The sequence below is a fragment of a genome, unplaced genomic scaffold (assembly GCF_019419815.1).
Source record: "Pyrus x bretschneideri cultivar Hongxiangsu unplaced genomic scaffold, Pyrus_bretschneideri_v1 Contig4, whole genome shotgun sequence".
Classification (NCBI taxonomy): Eukaryota; Viridiplantae; Streptophyta; class Magnoliopsida; order Rosales; family Rosaceae; genus Pyrus; species Pyrus x bretschneideri.
In genome coordinates this window covers 1,051,019-1,070,133 of record NW_025999723.1, presented here as the reverse complement: position 1 = coordinate 1,070,133, position 19,115 = coordinate 1,051,019, and the positions used below count along the sequence as shown (strand labels likewise).

The 19,115-nt window shown below is 35.8% G+C and overlaps 4 protein-coding genes across 5 annotated transcripts; 1 reads left to right on the top strand and 3 right to left on the bottom strand.

Moving 5' to 3' along the window:
* Nucleotides 1–2,332: 2,332 nt before the first annotated feature.
* LOC103951625 (dof zinc finger protein DOF4.6) lies at nt 2,333–4,193 on the top strand. Its single transcript, XM_009363055.3, has 2 exons — nt 2,333–2,490; nt 2,948–4,193. The coding sequence occupies exons 1-2, from the start codon at nt 2,467–2,469 to the stop codon at nt 3,869–3,871; spliced, it is 948 nt and encodes a 315-aa protein (XP_009361330.2). The 5' UTR covers nt 2,333–2,466; the 3' UTR covers nt 3,872–4,193.
* Nucleotides 4,194–10,694: 6,501 nt separating this feature from the next.
* LOC103951624 lies at nt 10,695–12,947 on the bottom strand. Its single transcript, XM_048565407.1, has 4 exons — nt 12,260–12,947; nt 11,285–11,369; nt 11,149–11,198; nt 10,695–10,982 (listed from the first exon to the last, which is right to left on the bottom strand). Exons 1-4 carry the CDS (start codon nt 12,350–12,352, stop codon nt 10,824–10,826), a joined length of 387 nt encoding a protein of 128 aa, XP_048421364.1. The 5' UTR covers nt 12,353–12,947; the 3' UTR covers nt 10,695–10,823.
* Nucleotides 12,948–13,762: 815 nt separating this feature from the next.
* LOC103951622 (protein yippee-like At4g27745) lies at nt 13,763–16,054 on the bottom strand. Of its 2 annotated transcripts, none has more exons than XM_048565408.1 (4): nt 15,922–16,054; nt 15,431–15,460; nt 15,185–15,311; nt 13,763–14,119 (listed from the first exon to the last, which is right to left on the bottom strand). In XM_048565408.1, exons 3-4 carry the CDS (start codon nt 15,275–15,277, stop codon nt 13,892–13,894), a joined length of 321 nt encoding a protein of 106 aa, XP_048421365.1. In that variant the 5' UTR covers nt 15,278–15,311; nt 15,431–15,460; nt 15,922–16,054; the 3' UTR covers nt 13,763–13,891. The 2 variants fall into 2 exon arrangements, with proteins under 2 accessions (XP_048421365.1, XP_048421366.1); XM_048565409.1 differs by lacking the exon at nt 15,922–16,054 and adding an exon at nt 15,748–15,891.
* Nucleotides 16,055–17,036: 982 nt separating this feature from the next.
* LOC103951621 (protein yippee-like At4g27740) lies at nt 17,037–18,069 on the bottom strand. Its single transcript, XM_009363050.3, has 3 exons — nt 17,909–18,069; nt 17,693–17,789; nt 17,037–17,476 (listed from the first exon to the last, which is right to left on the bottom strand). Exons 2-3 carry the CDS (start codon nt 17,783–17,785, stop codon nt 17,285–17,287), a joined length of 285 nt encoding a protein of 94 aa, XP_009361325.2. The 5' UTR covers nt 17,786–17,789; nt 17,909–18,069; the 3' UTR covers nt 17,037–17,284.
* Nucleotides 18,070–19,115: the final 1,046 nt, after the last annotated feature.

The window sequence follows — 19,115 nt, the reverse complement described above, 5'->3', positions numbered from 1 at the left end:
CGCTAGCTGCAGTAGAAACCCTAAATTTCTCTATTGACGTACGAAAGTTTGACTGAAGTCTTGTGCTGGTCAGATAATGGTACGACGGAAAGCAGAAGGAAAGACACCGCCACATGTGCGCGCACCTTCCCCATTTGCTTTTCAGTTGCTGATTGTGATTTTACTCATTCATTATTTAATTTAGTTAATTGATTCGATAGGATGGAGGTTTGGATAAAGTTGGAAGCACCAGCGCAAAACCCTAGATATTCTCTCTCCTTCTTCATCATCGCCGACACGTTTCGCCACCGTATGAGTTCTCCTCTGGTTGGATCGTCGGAGCTCGTACCGCGTGTCCGCTGCCCCTACTCTCTTCTGCAGTCGCCTTGCCGCCGTTACCAAATTTCAGAATCCCAGCGTCAGCTACCGCACCAGTTTCCTTGACATGTTTGGATTAGTATGCGATATGATTTTTAGCCTTAATTGACTAAATCATGTCGTGTCTGTGAGGGGCAAATTACATGCAACTAGAATGTAAAGTTGTGGTGTTCTAAGCTTATCTTCTAAGTTTTAAATTTCATCTAAGTTTTTCTCGTTGGTATTTTAGTTGGCATCTTTGATCTCATCAATTCTCACTATAGAAACATACTTACAAACATCTAACAGAATATAACGTTCTAAACTTATCACGTAGTGTTATGTATGTTGGAAATCCAATTGTATGTAAATTTTTTGAGATTATCCTTTTTATTCTTTTTGTTTTATATTTTTTAAGCTTTATAATTTGCTAAACCTACTGGATCTTAATAGTACTAGCCATATTTATGTAACTAGAGTAGTATCAAAACTTAATATATGGCTTTGGAGTGAAACATTCGTGATTTCTTGAGTCACTATCTGCTTTGGATTTTTCTCCCAAATAGGACACGGAATTTGACTAAAAATCTGTCCAAAATCAATATTCATCTTAGCAATGATTTTAGGAGTTCATAATCAGAGAACAAATATATATATATATATATATATATATATGAATCCAAATTCTCTTTGTGAGGATCCCGAAAATCTGTGAATCATATTTGCTCATCGTACATTGTGCAGTCAGAAATCATTTTAAATATTTTTATTTAAAATTAAATACAAATAGAATCTGATAAAAATTGACCTGCACAATATACGATAAATGACACGATTTACGAATTCTTAGGATCCTCACCAAAAGAATCCAAAGAGGATCTTGTTGTAATATATATATATATATGGGGAAATGTTATTCACACTCCAAAAATCTCATTCTACATTCCTCACAAGTGTATTTTTTTTTCATAATATATAAAGTTTGAAGTGTAGAATGAGATTTTTAGAGTGCTAATAACAATTCCCTATATATATATATGTATATGATAAAACATGTACCAAGTTTACAAATATCTCCAATGTTGTTGTCTGTGTTGGAGTTGTCACTTTCCTTTGACAGGCAGTCTTGCAAAAAGTTATAAGTAGTTGCCTAGTTCATTTAGGCAAATAGAACCGATGCATCCTTCACGTTCAAGAAAGAGAAATGGAAAAGTGAAGAGAAGAAATTAATTTGGTAAACAGAGAGAGGTAATTATGCAGTGGAGGAAAATTCATCCCAGCAAAGTCTATAGTCAGGAAGAATCCACCAAAGTCTATAGTGCATACGCACATAGACGCCCACGAAGAATGAATGATGACATTGACCAAGGGAAAGAACTTTATAATATTCTACTAAACATATGTGCAGTCAGTGCATGTACACCTTATTCCCTAATGCATGTACATGAATAGTAATCTAAAAAATGATTTGTGTATGCTTTGTTTTTTTTTCATACATGTTTATTTACTTTTGAGTAATGCTACTAAATATGTAGATAAAATTTTGTAAACAAAATGACATAAAAATTAATGATTTGATTATTACCTAAGTGTTAATTAACATGTTTATTTTTTATTGGTGACATGATCATTAAATTTTCAAATTTATATAGTTTACCCTAGCCTTACTCTTTACTTTTGAATCTCAATTTTCTTTTGCTTTATGCAGTTAAAAATAATAAAAATTGTGTATGAGGAGAAATTTCTTCATGTGTTCAAAATACTATTTGATAAATTACATGTCATAATACAAACGGTGAGAAAATATTATTTTATTTTTATTATAATGTGTGACATGCTAGCCATGATTCGAGTAGACAAATATTTCTTGTGCATGAAAAGCAAATGGGTGTGTGAATACCATGTGCATATAATACCATGATAGTGAAAGTTATAAGACGAAACTACCCTTCTCTCTCTCACATATAGTTGGCCAACACATGGAACCACACCACATATACCATCATCTCTTACAGCATAGTGCTTCATCTTTTGCCTTTAAGACCATCTGCGCTTAAAAAGTGGGTGGTTTTCCTCTCTCAAAAGACTCCACATTTCCTTTTCTCTCTTCCCTTTTCTCCTCGCTAATCCATGGACACAGCTCACTGGCCACAGGTAAAGCAAAACCCTTTTCTCTTTTTCCTTCATGAAATCATGAAATTATCTTCTAGGGTTGAGTTTTTCAAAGCTAATATTTAGAAGAAATATCTTAGCTTTGGGTTTAAAAAATTATCTTCCTTGATATATTAGTTAGTTTTAAAGTGTAATAATTTACTTTTCTTCTTTCCACTAATATTATCTGAATTTATATAGTTGCATCTCCCAAAGGTCTTCCATTTTTTGTCATGAAAGTTAAAAAGTACTGCACTTTTCTTTTCTTTTTCTTCTTCCCATCATCTGATAAAGTAGCTTGTTTTCTTCCTTTTACTTTCTTGTTTCTTCTCTCCATCTTTGTCTCTTAAATTTTTTGGAGTGACAACATATACTTCTGTTGGTTTTCGATCACCAAAGTTATGGCCTTTTCTTGTCGCTTTTTTTATTTTTTGGGTGTATTTTTATATTTTACTTTCAGGGTATTGGAGTGGTTAAATCCATGGAAGATTTTTCTTCTACAAGGCCAAACACAGAGAAAAGGGCAAGGCCACAAAAGGATCAAGCTTTGAATTGTCCAAGGTGTAATTCCACCACCACAAAATTCTGTTATTACAACAATTACAGCCTCTCTCAGCCAAGATACTTTTGCAAGACTTGTAAAAGGTATTGGACTGAAGGTGGATCTCTGAGAAATGTTCCTGTGGGTGGAGGCTCGCGGAAGAACAACAAGAGATCAAATAATTCCGATTCATCGTCACCGTCCACGTCTTCAGCGAAGAAGGTTGCTTATGATCGTGATCACCATCTGACCCCACATGGTAATTTTCCTCCTCAGTCTGCTTCTCAAAACCCTAATAAGATCCACTTCCAAGGCCAAGATCTCAACCTTGCATACCCAACAGCTGATCAGGACTATGACAACAACAATATTACCAAACTATCCTTTAGTATTGACAACAAAACCTACCACCCCAACCCTAGCTCTTCGGGCACTACTACTACATCTCATCATTTCTCTCGGCTATGGAACTGCTCACAAGTACCTGGGATTGCATCAGGGACTGACTTCTTCGTACCGATGGCAGCAGCGGCCGTGCCGGACCATTCGAATAATATCACAATGTTTTCTGCTGGGTTTCCTATGCAAGAGTTCAAGCCAAGTGGGCTTAGTTTTTCTCTAGATGGGTTTGAGAGTGCTGGTTATGGTGGGTGCCTACAAGGTGTGCAAGAGAATACTACTAGCCATGCCAGGGTTTTGTTTCCTACTGATCAGGATTTTAAGCAGCAGATTCCGAGCTCCACTACTACTGCTGCCGAATTTGATCAGCACAATAATAGAGGAGGGGAAGGAGATTCTGGTGGTGGGTATTGGAATGGAATGTTAGGTGGAGGATCATGGTAATTCAATTCCCAGAAAAGAAAAGAAAGAAAAAAAGTAGTGATCTAAAAGAAAGATTGGTATTTTGGTTTTGTTTTGCTTCATGTGTCTTGGATGGCTTGTTTCGAATTGGAGTTGATAACAAGAACAAAGTAATAGGGTACATGAGCTTTTCTTCCTTTTTTTTTTCAACATCAGTGTTAATTGTACTTAATCTTCCTTGTTCTCTCTCTAAGTTTTCTAGTATACTTCGGAATATCTGTACACCGGAGCATAGTAGAATTTCTCATCACTCTCACTCTCTTTCTAATTAATTTTGCCTCTACGCATGCTTGAAATTTGTTTTTGGTTTTGCTTCAAAAAGTGTCTCGTGACTCACGAGGAATTTTATACATAGTTGCATGAAAAGGAGGTCAGGGAAGTCCCCTATTTTCCTATTAGGGTTTCATAAGATTGCTCATATTGACTACCTCTTGATCATCTACACAGCAATGTATACGATGCAGTTCCTTAGAATTTCCTGCTGGAAATATTCAATGTTTTATTTTCGTTATGTTTTCGGTTACCTTAGCTAGCTACCAAGTGTCGGTGATTAATTTGTTAATTAGCTGTGCATACAGATTAATGACATATTCTGTGTGTTTACTTTAGTAGTTAACAGTTGGATTTGTGCGTTGATTGTGTACGTATTTAGCAGTTGAGTTTGGATTATTTATTGGTTTGAAGTAATATTGAAGGTCGGTTGGAAATTTGGAATGATGGCTGTCAATCCTTTAATAGCCAAAGTTTCTTTCTTTTTGCTTGGCAACAGGTCAGAAATGTCAGGTCTTTTCAGCACCATCTGTGTCTTTGAGATTCTTCCACCCATTAACTCCGCCATCCCCACCACCTGTTTTTGTTTTTCAATTATATTTGATGAGTTTAAATTTGAAATTTATATCTGTTTTTTTTTTTTTTTAATTTAAAATTTAAATTCATCAAAAAAATAATAATAAAATAATGAACTTTACCGTCACATGAAGTGAAAAAAAATATTTGCTCACCGCCCTCTTGCCCTTCATGAATCTTCATCGTCACCCACACAAGTACTCTACAAATAGTAGATGATTTTTCAAGAACAATGAGTGGGTACGCATGACCCAAACAATATTCTAAATTAAATTATACAATGCCAAAGTTAATCTTGGTCTGCCGTCAACAATATAATTTAGAAAACTGTGTTAATTACATTCCACCACAAAAACACACACATATATACGAACTCCGTTTAGCAGGAATTTTAAAAGAAAGCTCCCTCTCTATAACTTGCACTACATTTGTGAGTTTAAATATTTTGCACTTATTTTGTGCGATTTTTTATGATATTTATTATTGATTGACATATATTCTTAAATTTTATTATTTTTAACTATGTTATCATAAACTTAATACATATCAATTAATAATAAATATCACAGATATATAAACTATATAAAAAAGATGATGAAGATTTGAACTCGAAGGTGGGGGCACCACAAACATTCCCCTCGATATCAATGCTAGGGAATAATCTTCACTCTACAAAATCTTCCAGATGTAGACCCTCCATTAATTAATATAATATGTAACTAGATTCATGAATAGAGATAGATATAAACTTTCTAACTTCCATATAGTTGTGCCATCTTTTTGTCTATGGTAAACTGATGAGCACTAGCTAGGGTTTGCTTGCTAGTTACAGTGATATATGTAGGTTGAGGTGCACCACCCACCATGAACATCTCTTTCTTGCCAAAACTTGGGAATGTACAATCTACTCCACCAGTCTCTCTTGGCTTTTCACTTTATTCGTCCCTTTTTGCTCACAAAACTTGTTCTGATCATTCTTATTCCAGTAATTCATCGAGTGTTAATCGTCTTTTGAACGGATAATGCATTTTTAAACACGTGAGAAATATTTAAATATGAGTTAGCAAGATAGCTAATTATACATCATATAAATTTATTTTAGTTTTTTTATTCCTTTTACAACTCACGAGGTCATCACAAATTCAATTATGTGTGAAAGTAAATTGGTTTCTTGAGAGGGGTAAATTACCACTCACATGACTCTCAGTTGCTAAATTCATGAAAAAGTTTGATGAAATCAAGTTGCAGATGCATCTATTCCATAACAACAAATTAGGGGATCGATTTGTTACTAACAATAATTGGTTACCACTTGAGCGCTCGATCCAGCAAAAAAAAAAAATTCGTGAAGTTATATGTGTTGATCAAACTGCAAAAATACTGGTCTGGAGATTTAGACCAAAAGAACTGCTAAAAATGAAAAGGAGCAAATATTAATCCAATGGGATCAAAATATTTGTGATTCTCTATACGTTTTGATCAAAAGGTTACCCAATTGAAATTCTTTAGAGAGACAAACCTTAGATTTCGTACACCCCACCAAAAACAGAGCAAGAACTGTTGTGGAAAATCTATTGAGCCCATCATACCAGATTGTATGGCGTCCAGAAATATACCAAAATCAAAGGGTGTTGCATTTGGGGGATTTATAGGGCATAGAGAATGAAGTGTGATATTTCTGAATTTGTTATTGTCTTAACAATCCGAAGTACCAAGTTCACACCCATTTTTCACTTCGACAAGTACATTGCCAGCAATCTCTCTCTCTTTGAAAAGAAAAAAAAAGTACCAAAGAGCTTCAAATAGCTAAACATCCAACAAATTAATTAACTTAAATTAAATGAAACTCATGGAATGGAATACTAAAAAAGAACTTCACTAAAACTAAGTTTGAAACTTACGCGACTAGCAAGGATGAATAAAAAGAATACAAAAACACAGTTATCCCATTGTCCTAACTTCTTAGAAAACTATCTTAATGAGAGGTCCTTTAATAAACTTCGCACATGATCTCTGAAATCTCAAAGACGGCCCTGTGTCCTTGGCAAGCCCTTGACGTTCTTCCGCAGTTGGTGAATACGAAGAAACGGTGGCACAAATTGGAGCACAAGAAGAAAGTTCAGAACATCCGTAGCGGCCTGGTTCCCCTCATTTCTGCAAAGATTATGAGAAAGACAACTGCACACACTTACGATGCTTACAACCAGCAATTAATCTAATCATCGTGTGAAAAATATTGAATCAGTTCGAATATAATTAACCTATCTTAATTTATGATTAATGTGTTGGAAAAATTGAGGTCTAATTGCTATATTAAATTACATAGAAAATCAACAAATAATTCATGCAATTATATATCAAATTAATGCATGACATAGTAACCGATGTTAAATGAACATGACATAATGGATTAGAAAAATCTGAAAATTTGATCAAGACAAGTGTTAGACACTTTGTCATTAAGACAAATTTACGCCTCACTATGGTGCTCATGGTTGATCACCGCTTGTCTCCCAAGACACAACGACCACGTCCTTGTAATAGTAGCACTCCAAATCACAATGCTTAATGAACCACGATTGTGTTGAAAACTCTCTCATATGGACTCGATGAGACTCTCTAATATTTAGTGCACTCTGTATGATTATGTAAAGAATGAGAGTGATCTTATGTTTATAGGGGACTTTCCTATTTATAGAATTTGAGATGCCTTTTTGGAAAGTATATGACAATTCATGAAGAGTCAAAAGTTGCAACTCTTTATTAGAATAGACACATATCTCCACCAAAAAGCATTACTTATAATTTCCATTCAATTAATTAATTTAATATAATAATATTATTATTAAATTTTCCAACATAATGTACACTTATTTAAAGCAACATCTTGGTTAAATGATATGCTCAGGAGTTAGGAATAACCTCCAGAGAGAGAGAGATAGAGGCTTATCTTGTAGAATAGGAACAACTGCTAAAACATCAGTTGGTATGTATGACCGCCAAATCATCTCAGCAGTTTGTTTTAACTGATATATCTCTCCTTTCCCAAAGACCGAAAGGGGCCCCAACTTTCAGGTCCCACTGCGTAGTTTAAGAACTTGAAGAAGAATATAAAAGAGATGCATGATCGCTCTCAAGCTAAGAGCTACTTTCATAAACATTTTGTACAATCTGATGCACTTCGTGACGCAGCACGAAGCCAACAAGGATTACAAGTGTAATTTCTTGAAGAACAAAGTTCTAGAGTCAACCAGTTTAGAGAGAAATTCCAAAGGTTGTATTTGATTAAAGATTGAGTTGATGATTACAACTCTCTGAGACAACGCGACACTAGTAGAAAAACATGTTTGTGCGACGAAGCAAATTTTGTCGCGCAAAGTATGTTTGCGCGACGCAAAACACAAAACGTCGCGCAAAAGACCTTTGCGCGACGAAGGCTGGTGTCGCGCAAAATAGCTTTGCGCGACGCAGATACATTTGGGTCGCTTGAGCGACGCCAGATTTCGTCGCGCAAAGTGCCGTCGCGCAAAGGTCTTTTGCGCGACGTTTTATGCGTCACGCAAGATTTTGGCGGCAAAACATGAATGCTTTACCACTTTTTTCCTATTTTTAATTTATTTATTTTGTACTCATAAGCAAAAGGGCAGAAAGAAAAAAAAAACACATTTTTTTTTTCTTTTGGGTTTCTTCCATTGCATTTTTCTCTTGTGGTATCCACTTGTGTAAATATTTTAAATTGACAATCGAATTAGTTCATTGTATTCATGTAGGTTTAAAGAGTGTAGCTGTAAAAAATCATCAAAATCAAAGTTAAAATGACCGTTAAATCGTGATTTTTCGTTTATACCCGTCGAAAAGGTTTGTCCCATTACATAATCTCTGAATATTTGTTTTTTGCGATTTTTGGCGTATGTGATCTCGAAGCATATATAAACAAGTTTTACGGTTGGATCGTTAAAACTAGTTTCATACAATGCGTATCCCATCAAAACAATAGATTCACCAACACTTGGAGTTTATTTATACTTTCATTAAGTATAACATAAGATTTTGTAGTATCCATTTGTTTAAATATTTTAAATTGATGATCAAATTAGTTTATTGAATAAAATCATCAAAATCGGAGTTAAAATAACCATTAAATCGTGATTTTTCGTTTATACCCGTCGAAAAGGTTTGCCTCGTTACTTGATATCTGAATGTTTTTTTTTTTTGCAATTTTTGGCGTATGCGATCTCGAAGCATATACAAACAAGTTTGACAGTTAGATCGTTGAAACTAGTTTCGTACAATGAGTTTCCCATCAAAACGATAGATTTACTAACACTTAGAGTTTATTTATACTTTCATTAAGTATAACATAAGATTTTGTAGTATCCACTTGTGTAAATATTTTAAATTGACGATTGAATCCATTCGTTGTATTCATATAGTGTGACATCCCACATCGCCCAGGGGAATGATCCTTAAATGTATATTCCCATTCCTACCTAGCACGAGGCCTTTTGGGAGCTCACTGGCTTCGGGTTCCGTAGGAACTCCGAAGTTAAGCGAGAAGGGGCTTGAGCAATCCCATGATGGGTGACCCACTGGGAAGTTGCTCGTGAGTTCCCAAAAACAAAACCGTGAGGGAATGGTAAGCCCAAAGCGGACAATATCGTGCTACGGTGGTGGAGCAGGCCCGGGAAGTGGTCCTACCCGGGCCGGGATGTGACATATAGGGTCAAGGAGTGTAGCTGTAAAAAATCATCAAAATCAGAGTTAAAATAATCGTTAAATCGTGATTTTTCATTTATAACCGTCGAAAAGTTTTGTCTTATTACTTGATCTTTGAATGTTTTTTTTTTTTTTGTGATTTTTGGTGTGTACGATCTCAAAGTATATCCTAACAAATTTGACGGTTGGATTGTGAAAACTAATTTCGTACAATGTGTTTCCTATTTTTAATTTATTTATTTTGTACTCATAAGGAAAAGGGCAGGAAAAAAAAAACACAACTTTGCGTGACGTAGGTACAACTGCGTCGCACAAAGCTGTTTTGAGCGACGTAGTTGTACCTACGTCGCGCAAAGTTGTGTGTGTTTTTTTATTTTTTATTTTTTTTATTTTTGGCCTTTTATTTAGTTTTTTCTTTTTTGTTCGAACATCTTGTATGTACATTTTATATATTTTATAATTAAATACTTTTGCTTGGTTAATTCATTATTGTTTAGAATTTAATTACAATATTTATTAAAAATTAAAAAAAATATTTTTGACGAAAACAAAGAAAAAGGGTTTGCGCGACGCATGCCCACATCGCACAAAGACACTAAGCCACTTTGCTCGACGAATATCCTATGTTGTGCAAAGCCACCTATTCCACTTTGTGCGACGCAGTCCTAGGTCGCGCAAAGCCACTTTGCGTGACGCACATCCTCTGTCGCGCAAAGCCACTTTGCGCGACCTAGGACTGCGTCGCGCAAAGTGGCTTTGCGCGACGCACGTTACTTCTTCGTCGCGCAAACCCTACTGTCACTGCCTTGGCGCGACGGTTATCGCGCGACGAAGTTTCGTCGCGCAAACCCTTAGGCAACGATTTTTTACTTTGCGCGACGAAGGTACCTACGTCGCGCAAAGTGTTTTTTCTACTAGTGCGAAGCGCTAAACGAAAGCAAACGTTACTAATTAGACGACAAACAAAAAATCCAATTTCTATTACTGAACTTAAAACGCTGTTTTGGAAGCCTAAACGATCTCAAATGTCTAAAATCTATCATATATCACGACAAAGCAGTGTGTTTGAACCACGGTGCCGATCCTTTGACTTAAGTCTATCCATGTCCTCTTCAATCCACTCACCCATTTGTTCTACATCACTTCATATCCTCGTTGATCATGGCCTTGTTGCTAGCCACTCTTTACTTGGTTGGCAGAATTATCCTCCGTAGCCGCTGGATTCAAATCTGGACCGCTGGCTCGACAAAACACACAAGAACATAAATTTCCACTCATCAAAAGAAAAAAATATCAATGGATACACAGACATACATATAAATATTAAGATTAGGAAGATATCTCTTCCGCGTGGGACTTCATACTCGCTGAACTATTGACAGACCCGGAGGAGCTTGTTGAAGTATAAACTTAATGATCCGATTGATATGGTTGTCTCCTTCAAGATGTTGAAGCGTACAAACATCAGTGATACCTCAATCCCTCGGATTCGGAAGCTTTCGAAGAGTGGAAATTTGCAACCAAGAATCCGCTTTTAAACAAAACAAGAGATGGAAGTTCATATGAAGTATTAAGTTGTTTCGGGGAAGTTGACGTTCATAAGTTGTTTAGGAAATATTAAGGATGCAGAATTCATAAATTTGCATTGCTCATTGACATTGTACAGCTGAACATACTCGACAATCTCAAAGTTAAACCTTTTGGTTGCTTCTTTTGCACCTTGTTTGGTTGTGTTTGTTTTCATTCCCTGAGGCAAAAGCCAATAACTTGAACGGTTTTATCAACAAACTCCAACAAGAACATAATCTTTCGACACAAATGAAGCATTATGACCTCGAAAAAATGACGCAAATGACGCCTTGTGCAAAAGATGAGAAGCAACCGGACTCATCCTTTCTCCGGGAGACGGTGAGAACATCTGAGCATACGGCAAGAAACAATGATAGATTGTCAAGGAATGCCAAGTTTCTGTACAAACACGAACACAACATATATAGGAACTGCATAATCACACCCGAATACGAAATGAAACAAAACATTCAGATTTTTAAGCAGATGCAATACATTCATCCTACAAGATCTGGCACAAAGAGAAAACTAAGTGTCCTATTCATGTAAAGATGGAAAGCTATCTTCTTATGTTCATTCGGTTCATATATTGATTACAGCCAAGAACCCTCATGATGAGCGAAAAAGAAATACAAAGAACAAAAAGCATAAGAACTTACAGAGACAGTTGACACCAAATTCAATTATTCTATGAAATGTACCCTCTTTATGCAAAGGATTTTCACACTCGTTTTCTCCTCCTACACTCTTCTCCCGAATCCTCTTGTTGATTCTCCCTTACTTATTGAATCCAACAGCTAGAGGAAAATAAAAGAGGAGGGCGTGCAGAGGGAGAAGAGGGACTGCGGCAATGTGCAGCGTGAAGTTGTAATGTGCAGCATGTTCATAGAGAGCGTAAGTTTGCAGCTGACGGGTTAAACAAATTGGGTTTAAATAGCGAGTTGGAGTTTCTGCGGAACCTCCTCCCTGTGTAGTTCAAACTTTTCGGATGACTGCTCTGGAGTCACTACAGTTAAATTAGTTGTTTCTTTTTCTTCTTCCATGTTACCCAAAAAAAAAAGAAAGAGGGATTGCGGAAATCACATGAAACCCTACGAAAATCAGTTTAAAGTTCTACAAAAGTCAATGTTCAATTGGGAAGAACTAGTAAAAACCCCAAAGAAGCAAAATTTCAAACCTCATTTTCTCAAAAAATAAAAATCAAATAAAATTAAACAATTAAAATTGTGGAAACCTCACATGAAAGTCCTTGGAAATCATATCATCATGAAGTGAAACATGGTTTCTGCAATTACGGCAGCTGTACAATCTAGGCTCTACCAAATCCGCCATTAACAAACAAATTCACAGCTCTAAACACCTCTCCCTGCTCGGCAACCAGAGAAAAAAAAAAGCAAAAGAGAGAAAATTTACACACAGGAGAGTAAATTTAATTACCTGCAATAAAATATAAGATTACCAACCGAGTTAGCGTGCGAGATTCCAAAAGTAAAACATTAAATTTTGAAAAATTGGGTTTTGAAAGAGACAGGATTTGCATTTAAGGGTAAGCAACAAGAACACTGAGAGGATAAAGATTAACAAACCCAGATTAAAAAATGATTAAATAGGTGATTAGCAAGGGGGAAGTTGGAGTCTTTAAAGTGAAATTCATGGGATATAATAAAATAAGATAAAAACCCATTAATTAATTGGGTATGAATATGGGAAGCGATAAGGATCTGACCTGTTTAACCAGTCACTAATTGTGATTAAAAAATGGTGAGAGAGTTGGGAAATTGCTTTCTTCTTTACATGTAGAATTGAATCAATTGATTAGTAGCTGCAAGCAAAGTTGGGAAATTGAAGGAGAAGAAAAGCACCAACCTTTTAACGGAGGATGACAGAGAGACTTGAGGGCTGAGGGGGGAGAGAGAGAGAGAGAGAGAATTTTCTGCAATATTTCGAGTACGATGGGCTTGGTTGAGTTACAAAGAGCAGAGTTACGCGCGCTCCGATAGAGAGGCTTAACACGCGCATGCGTAACCGCGCTGCAGGAATTTACGTTTTTAAGCGTTGAATAACATGTAGCGTACTGTCCCGTATTTCAGGCATATTAAAAAGTTTCTTTTGGTACTTTGCTAGTGTAAACAAAGTAGCCCCAAGTTTCTCCCAAGTGTCAAGTGCTATACCAATAACATGTAGTGTATTATTCCGTGTTTCAGACACAGTGAAAAATTTCTTCAGTACTTTGCTAGTGTAAACAAAGTAGCGCCTAGTTTACTCCAAGTGTCAACTGCCATATCAAGGGAGGGAGCACTAATATAAAACATAGACGTCAAGATGAGGATGTCTCAAATTACAAAAATTTTAAAGTGCTTAGAAATTTTTATCGTTAAATTATAGTTATTTGCTTTTGATCGAGGACTTAATGGGAAAAAAAAAATTGGAGGAGTTTTTCATATTCAAAACAATATAATCTTGACGTAATTTTATTTGTGTGTCAGTAATTTCAAGCAGTGTTTTAACTAGTCAACAGTATTAACAAGGTACATTTTGCTGGAAATGTTGAAAATATATGGAGAACATGTCGTCATTAGCACATTTTGATGGTAACAACACATTATTAACGACAAATTGATATAAAGAACGACTGTTGTTTCATAGTCGGACTAATTTAAAGATGTTTCTTTGACCATTATATCTACAGATGAAGCCCCGGGAAGCAAAACACCGATAAGGAAAGTACGAAAGCAAAGAACCTTACCGCAAGAAACAATGATAGATTGTCAAGGAATGCCGAGTTTCTGTACAAACACGAACACTAAATATATAGGAACTGCGTATTGGTACACTTAACACAGAAATCGGAACAAATGGCAGGACCCTTTGCTACCAATCTTCCTTCACAATTTTGGACTTCTCAAATATAAACTTCCCTTCTTTGTACTTCTGCAATGCCTCATAAGCTCGTTCGTACTTCCAGCCCAACACCTCACGGCAATCACCACAGTGGATATCAGCAACAGTATGCAGACCGGTTAAGAGACGTCTGTCTTCTTTTGCCCCAACAACAACATTCATTGCGTGGGAGAACAGAAATGCTCGGCCATGTTTTCCCTGTAAACAAATTGTTGGAAAACAACGTTGGACCAAAAATAATATGCCCGCATAGTCTTATCACACCCGAATATGAATTAAAACAAAACATTCAGATTTTGTAAGCAGATGCAATACATTCATCTTACAAGATCTGGCACAAAGAGCAAACTAAGTGTCCTGTTCATGTAAAGAGAATGAAAGTTATCTTCTTATGCTCATTCGGTTCATATATTGATTACAGCCAAGAACCCTCATGATTAGCAACAAAGAAATACAAGAAGCATAAGAACCTACAGAGACAGTTGACATACCAATCTCAATTATTCTATGAAATGTACCCTCTTTGTGCAAAGGATAGTGATTTTCACACTCGTTTTCTCCTCCTACACTCTTCTCCCGGATCCTATTATTGATTCTCCCTTACTTATTCAATCCAACAGCTAGAGGAAAAAAAAAAATAGGAGGGTGTGCAGACGGAGAAGAGGGACTGCGGTAATGTCCAGCATGAAGTGAAACATGAAGTTGTAATGTGCAACATGTTCATAGAGCGCGTAATTTTGCAACATGTTAATAAAGAGCGTAATTTTGCAGCTAACGGATTAGCCAAATTGGGTTTAAATAGCGAGATGGAGTTTCAAGAGCCTGCGGGCCTCTCCTTGTTTAGTTCAAACTTTTTCGGATGACTAATTTTGCAACATGTTATTAAAGAGCGTAATTTTGCAGCTAACGGATTAGCCAAATTGGGTTTAAATAGCGAGATGGAGTTTCAAGAGCCTGCGGGCCTCTCCTTGTTTAGTTCAAACTTTTTCGGATGACTGCTCTGGAGTTGCTACAACTAGATTAGTTTTTTCTTAGTCTTTCTTTTTCTTCTTCCATGTTACCCAAAAAAAAAAAAAAAGGAAAAAGTAAGAGGGATTGCGGAAATCACATGAAACCCTACGCAATCAGTTTAAAGTTCTACAACAGTCAATGATCGGTTGGGAAGAACTAGTAAAAACTCCAAAGAAGCAAAAATTCAAACCTCATTTTCTCAAAAAATAAAAATCAAAGAAAATTAAACAATTAAAATTGTGGAAACCTCACCTGAAAGGCCTTGGAAATGATATCATCATGAAGTGAAACATGGTTTCTGCAATTACAACAGCTGTACAATCTAGGCCCCACCAAATCCGCCATTAACAAACAAATTCACAGCTCTAAACACCTCTCCCTGCTCGGCAACCAGAGAAAAAAAAGCAAAAGAGAGAAAATTTACACACAGGAGAGTAAAAATCTGTAAAAATTAAAAAATGAAAATATGGATTAGAGAAAGATTATAAATTTAATTACCTGCAACAAGATCAAAATTGACCTAGAAACCTGCAATCAAAGATAAGATTACCAACCGAGTTAGCGTGCAAGATTCCAAGAGTAAAATATATAATTTTAAAAAATTGAAAATTTGAGTTTTGAAAAAGACAGGATTTGCATTTAAGGGTAAGCTGAGAGGATAAAGATTAACAAACCCAGATTTACAAAATGATAATATAAGTGATTAGGAAGGGGGAAGTTGGAGTCTTTGAAGCGAAATTCATGGGATATAATAAAATAAGATAAAAACCCATTAATTAATTGGGTATTAATTTGGGAAGGGATAAGGATCTGACCTGTTTAACCAGTCACTAATTGTGATTAAAAAATGATGAGAGAGTTGGGAAATTGCTTTGTTCTTGACTTGTAGAATTTAATCAATTGATTACTAGCTGTTTAGCACTACAAGCAAAGTCGGGAAATTGAAAGAGAAATTGCATTAAATTCAAAAGGAAAAGAAAAGCACTAACCTTTTAACGGAGGATGTCTGAGAGACTTGAGGGCTGAGGTTCATGGTTGCGTGCAAACTCTATGTAGAGAGAGAGAGAATCTTCTGAAAAATCTACGTTTTCCACAATGTAGCGTACTGTTCTGTGTTTCAGCATACTGAAAGGTCTTTTGCTGTGCTAGTGTAAACAAAGTAGCCCCTAGTTTAATCCAAAGTGTCAACTGCTATACCAGGGGAGCCCCTAGTTTATTCCAAGTGTCAACTGCTATAACAGGGAGGGAGGACTGATATAAAATATAGTCGTCATTATGATAATGATGTCTCAAATTACAAAAATTTTACGGGCGCTTCAAAATTTTTACCGTTAAATTATAGTTATTTGCTTTTGATCGCGGACTTAATGGAAAAAAAAATGAAGGATTTTTTTATGTTCAGAACAATATTATCTTGACATTCTCGTTTATGTAAATTTTATTTGTGTGTTGATAATTTCAACCGGTGTTTTAACTAGTCAACAATATTAACAAGGTACATTTTGCTGGAAATGTTGAAAATCTATGGATAACATGTCATTGGTACATTTTGATGGTAACAACACATTATATTAACGACAAATTGATGATGCTTTAATGTTGAGAACTCTCGATGGAAACCCATTGGTGTTACATTTGAGAGTAACAACACATCTCTTAACGGACAAATTATTTAAGTTTTTTAATCTTAGAGTCTCAACTCTCAATTGTAATATATGTTACATTAACAAATTTCATCTTTGTAGATTCATTACGGTATCCACCCCTTCTAGGGGCCTGGAAGACTCACGGAGGCATTTCAGCTTTCTCCTGGCCACAGTCAAGCAGACTGACCAGTTTGAAGCCTCGAACCCGGGACCTCCCTGTTTTTTGTATTTTGAGAGCCGAAATCCGCACCCTTACCACTGGACCACTTGATGTGGTTGATTAATTTTGATTATTCAATGAACCAAATTCAATAAAAAATAGTGATATAGTGATATGGAACCAAACTAGTTTTTTTTTTTTTTTTTTTTTGGAACTTTTATCTTGGGACCCCGCGATCTTGAAATCCTGGATCCGTCACTGGAACAACCGTTGTTTCATAATACTTATAAGGAAAGTATGAAAGCAAATAACTTTGCCAATGGGGGATTTCATTAACCTTCAAGTCCATATATTACTAACATTAGTTTCTGCTGAACATATGCAGAAAACCAACAAGAAGAAGCACAAATTATCCCCAACCGATCGTAAACCTTCGAAAATCGAATTATTTTAGCCGAAGTTGTAGAGTAAAGGGATCACGACACCGATTCTTGTCAAGCATTATGGGTGATTACTAGTACTGCTTAGAAATCTTTGCTCTCTCGATTATAAATTTTCCTGCTTGTACGTCTGAGTCTGCTCGTAAGCTCGAATGTACTTCCAACCTAAGACCTCGCCGCAGTTGCTGCAATAGATGTCAGCAACTGAGAAAACACCAGTTATGAGTTTCCTGTCCTCCTTTTGTCCCACAATGACGTTCATTGCATGAGAGAACATGTATGCCGGCCCTGATTTTGCCTAAACAACGGAATCCGAACGATAAATTGTAAGTTCTTCCAGGTCATGAAAGTGTTTTATGCAGAAGCACTTCCAACTGCTTTTTCAAGAAGCACTAGAATTTTTAATAAATATTTTCATGTATTTCTATCAAAATCACATCTAGCAAAAAGCTCTCAACCTAAATTGGAGTGAAAATAATAGACTGAAATACATTAACCATGTTTCAGTTTTCACCAGAAATTTCTTGGAGATGAGGTCGTCACGAAGAGCAAGAGGATTATGGCAACTTCTGCAGCTGAAGTAGGGACTGCCGCCGGATTCCGCCATTAAACTGAAAGATTTCGACACCACGTTAAAAACAATCAGATCCGATTCAAAACACAGCCTATATATATATACACACACACACGGAGGATAAAAGTGGAAGAAAAATAATTGAAATCTTCATACGTGGAGGAGTATGAAGAGATTATGCTCCCAAAAATTGAAGAAGCATAAGGAGGGGGCAGATTTGTAGAGTTTGGAGAGTCGACTGGAAATAGTATTTCAGCTGGAAAAAATGGATGAGGGTGATGAAAAAGATAAGGCTGGGTGATGAAAGGTACTAAAAATAATAATATAATTTTGTGGAATAATGGAAATAAAATAATCTATATCGAGATCGAAAATAATATATACTCGACGACAAGTTGGTAAGAATTGTTAAGCGTTTGTTTGGAAGTGTTATTAATATAATTGAAAATGTTTTTTGTGAACAATTATAATCTCAACCAACATAATACAGAATTTGATACTTGTTCATAATCTTAACTGGTGTTTAAACTAGTCAACAATATTAATAAGTTATGTTTTGTTGGAAGTGTTGAAAATGTATCGATGACATATCGAAACATTTTGGGTTTGGATTGGAACAATGATATTATGGATGTAAATTTCCGCCTTCTTCTTAGACGAAAATGCACCTGCAAAACAATCAACATCTAAGATTAAGGTCAAGAGCCTTACGCATCCACGATGAATGGGGGGAGCTTTGGACGAAGAATCTTTGATGCCAAAATTAGAATTTGAGGGAAAAGTGTTTAGAGAATTTTTAGAAGATAATTGAACTTAGGTTTTGGAAGAGATGAGAGACTATATATAAGGGTGTGGCCAGTCCTATTAGGAGATTTAGGACCGGTCACATATGGTTGATTTGTGGGATTGATAGCAAGATATTATGTGAAATAATATCTTGCAATTGATTTGGTAATTAATCAATTAATCCCAATTTGAAAAAAATAATAATTGAGAGTTACCTTGTGGGTGAATATTTGATGAGGAGTGATTAGAGGATTTTAAGAGAATACAATTTTGATCACCTTTGACCTCGATTGGGCTGTTATTGCCCGTTGCATGTGCATGAGAATTCATGTGTGCCTTAAGAATAATTTTATTTTTTTTTACTTAAAAATCCACGTGTCGCCTTTATATATTTTTGATTATTTTTAGCTCCACAGATATGAGTGAGTGAAGCAAAACATCGATCAGAAAAGTAGAAAAGCAAAGAACTTTACCAATGAGTTTTGAGTTTTGTCAACACATATTGATACTGTAAGTATTGTATCAATTGACTATAAGGTTGATGCTATTAATAATTGTGTATCAATGTACTATTAAC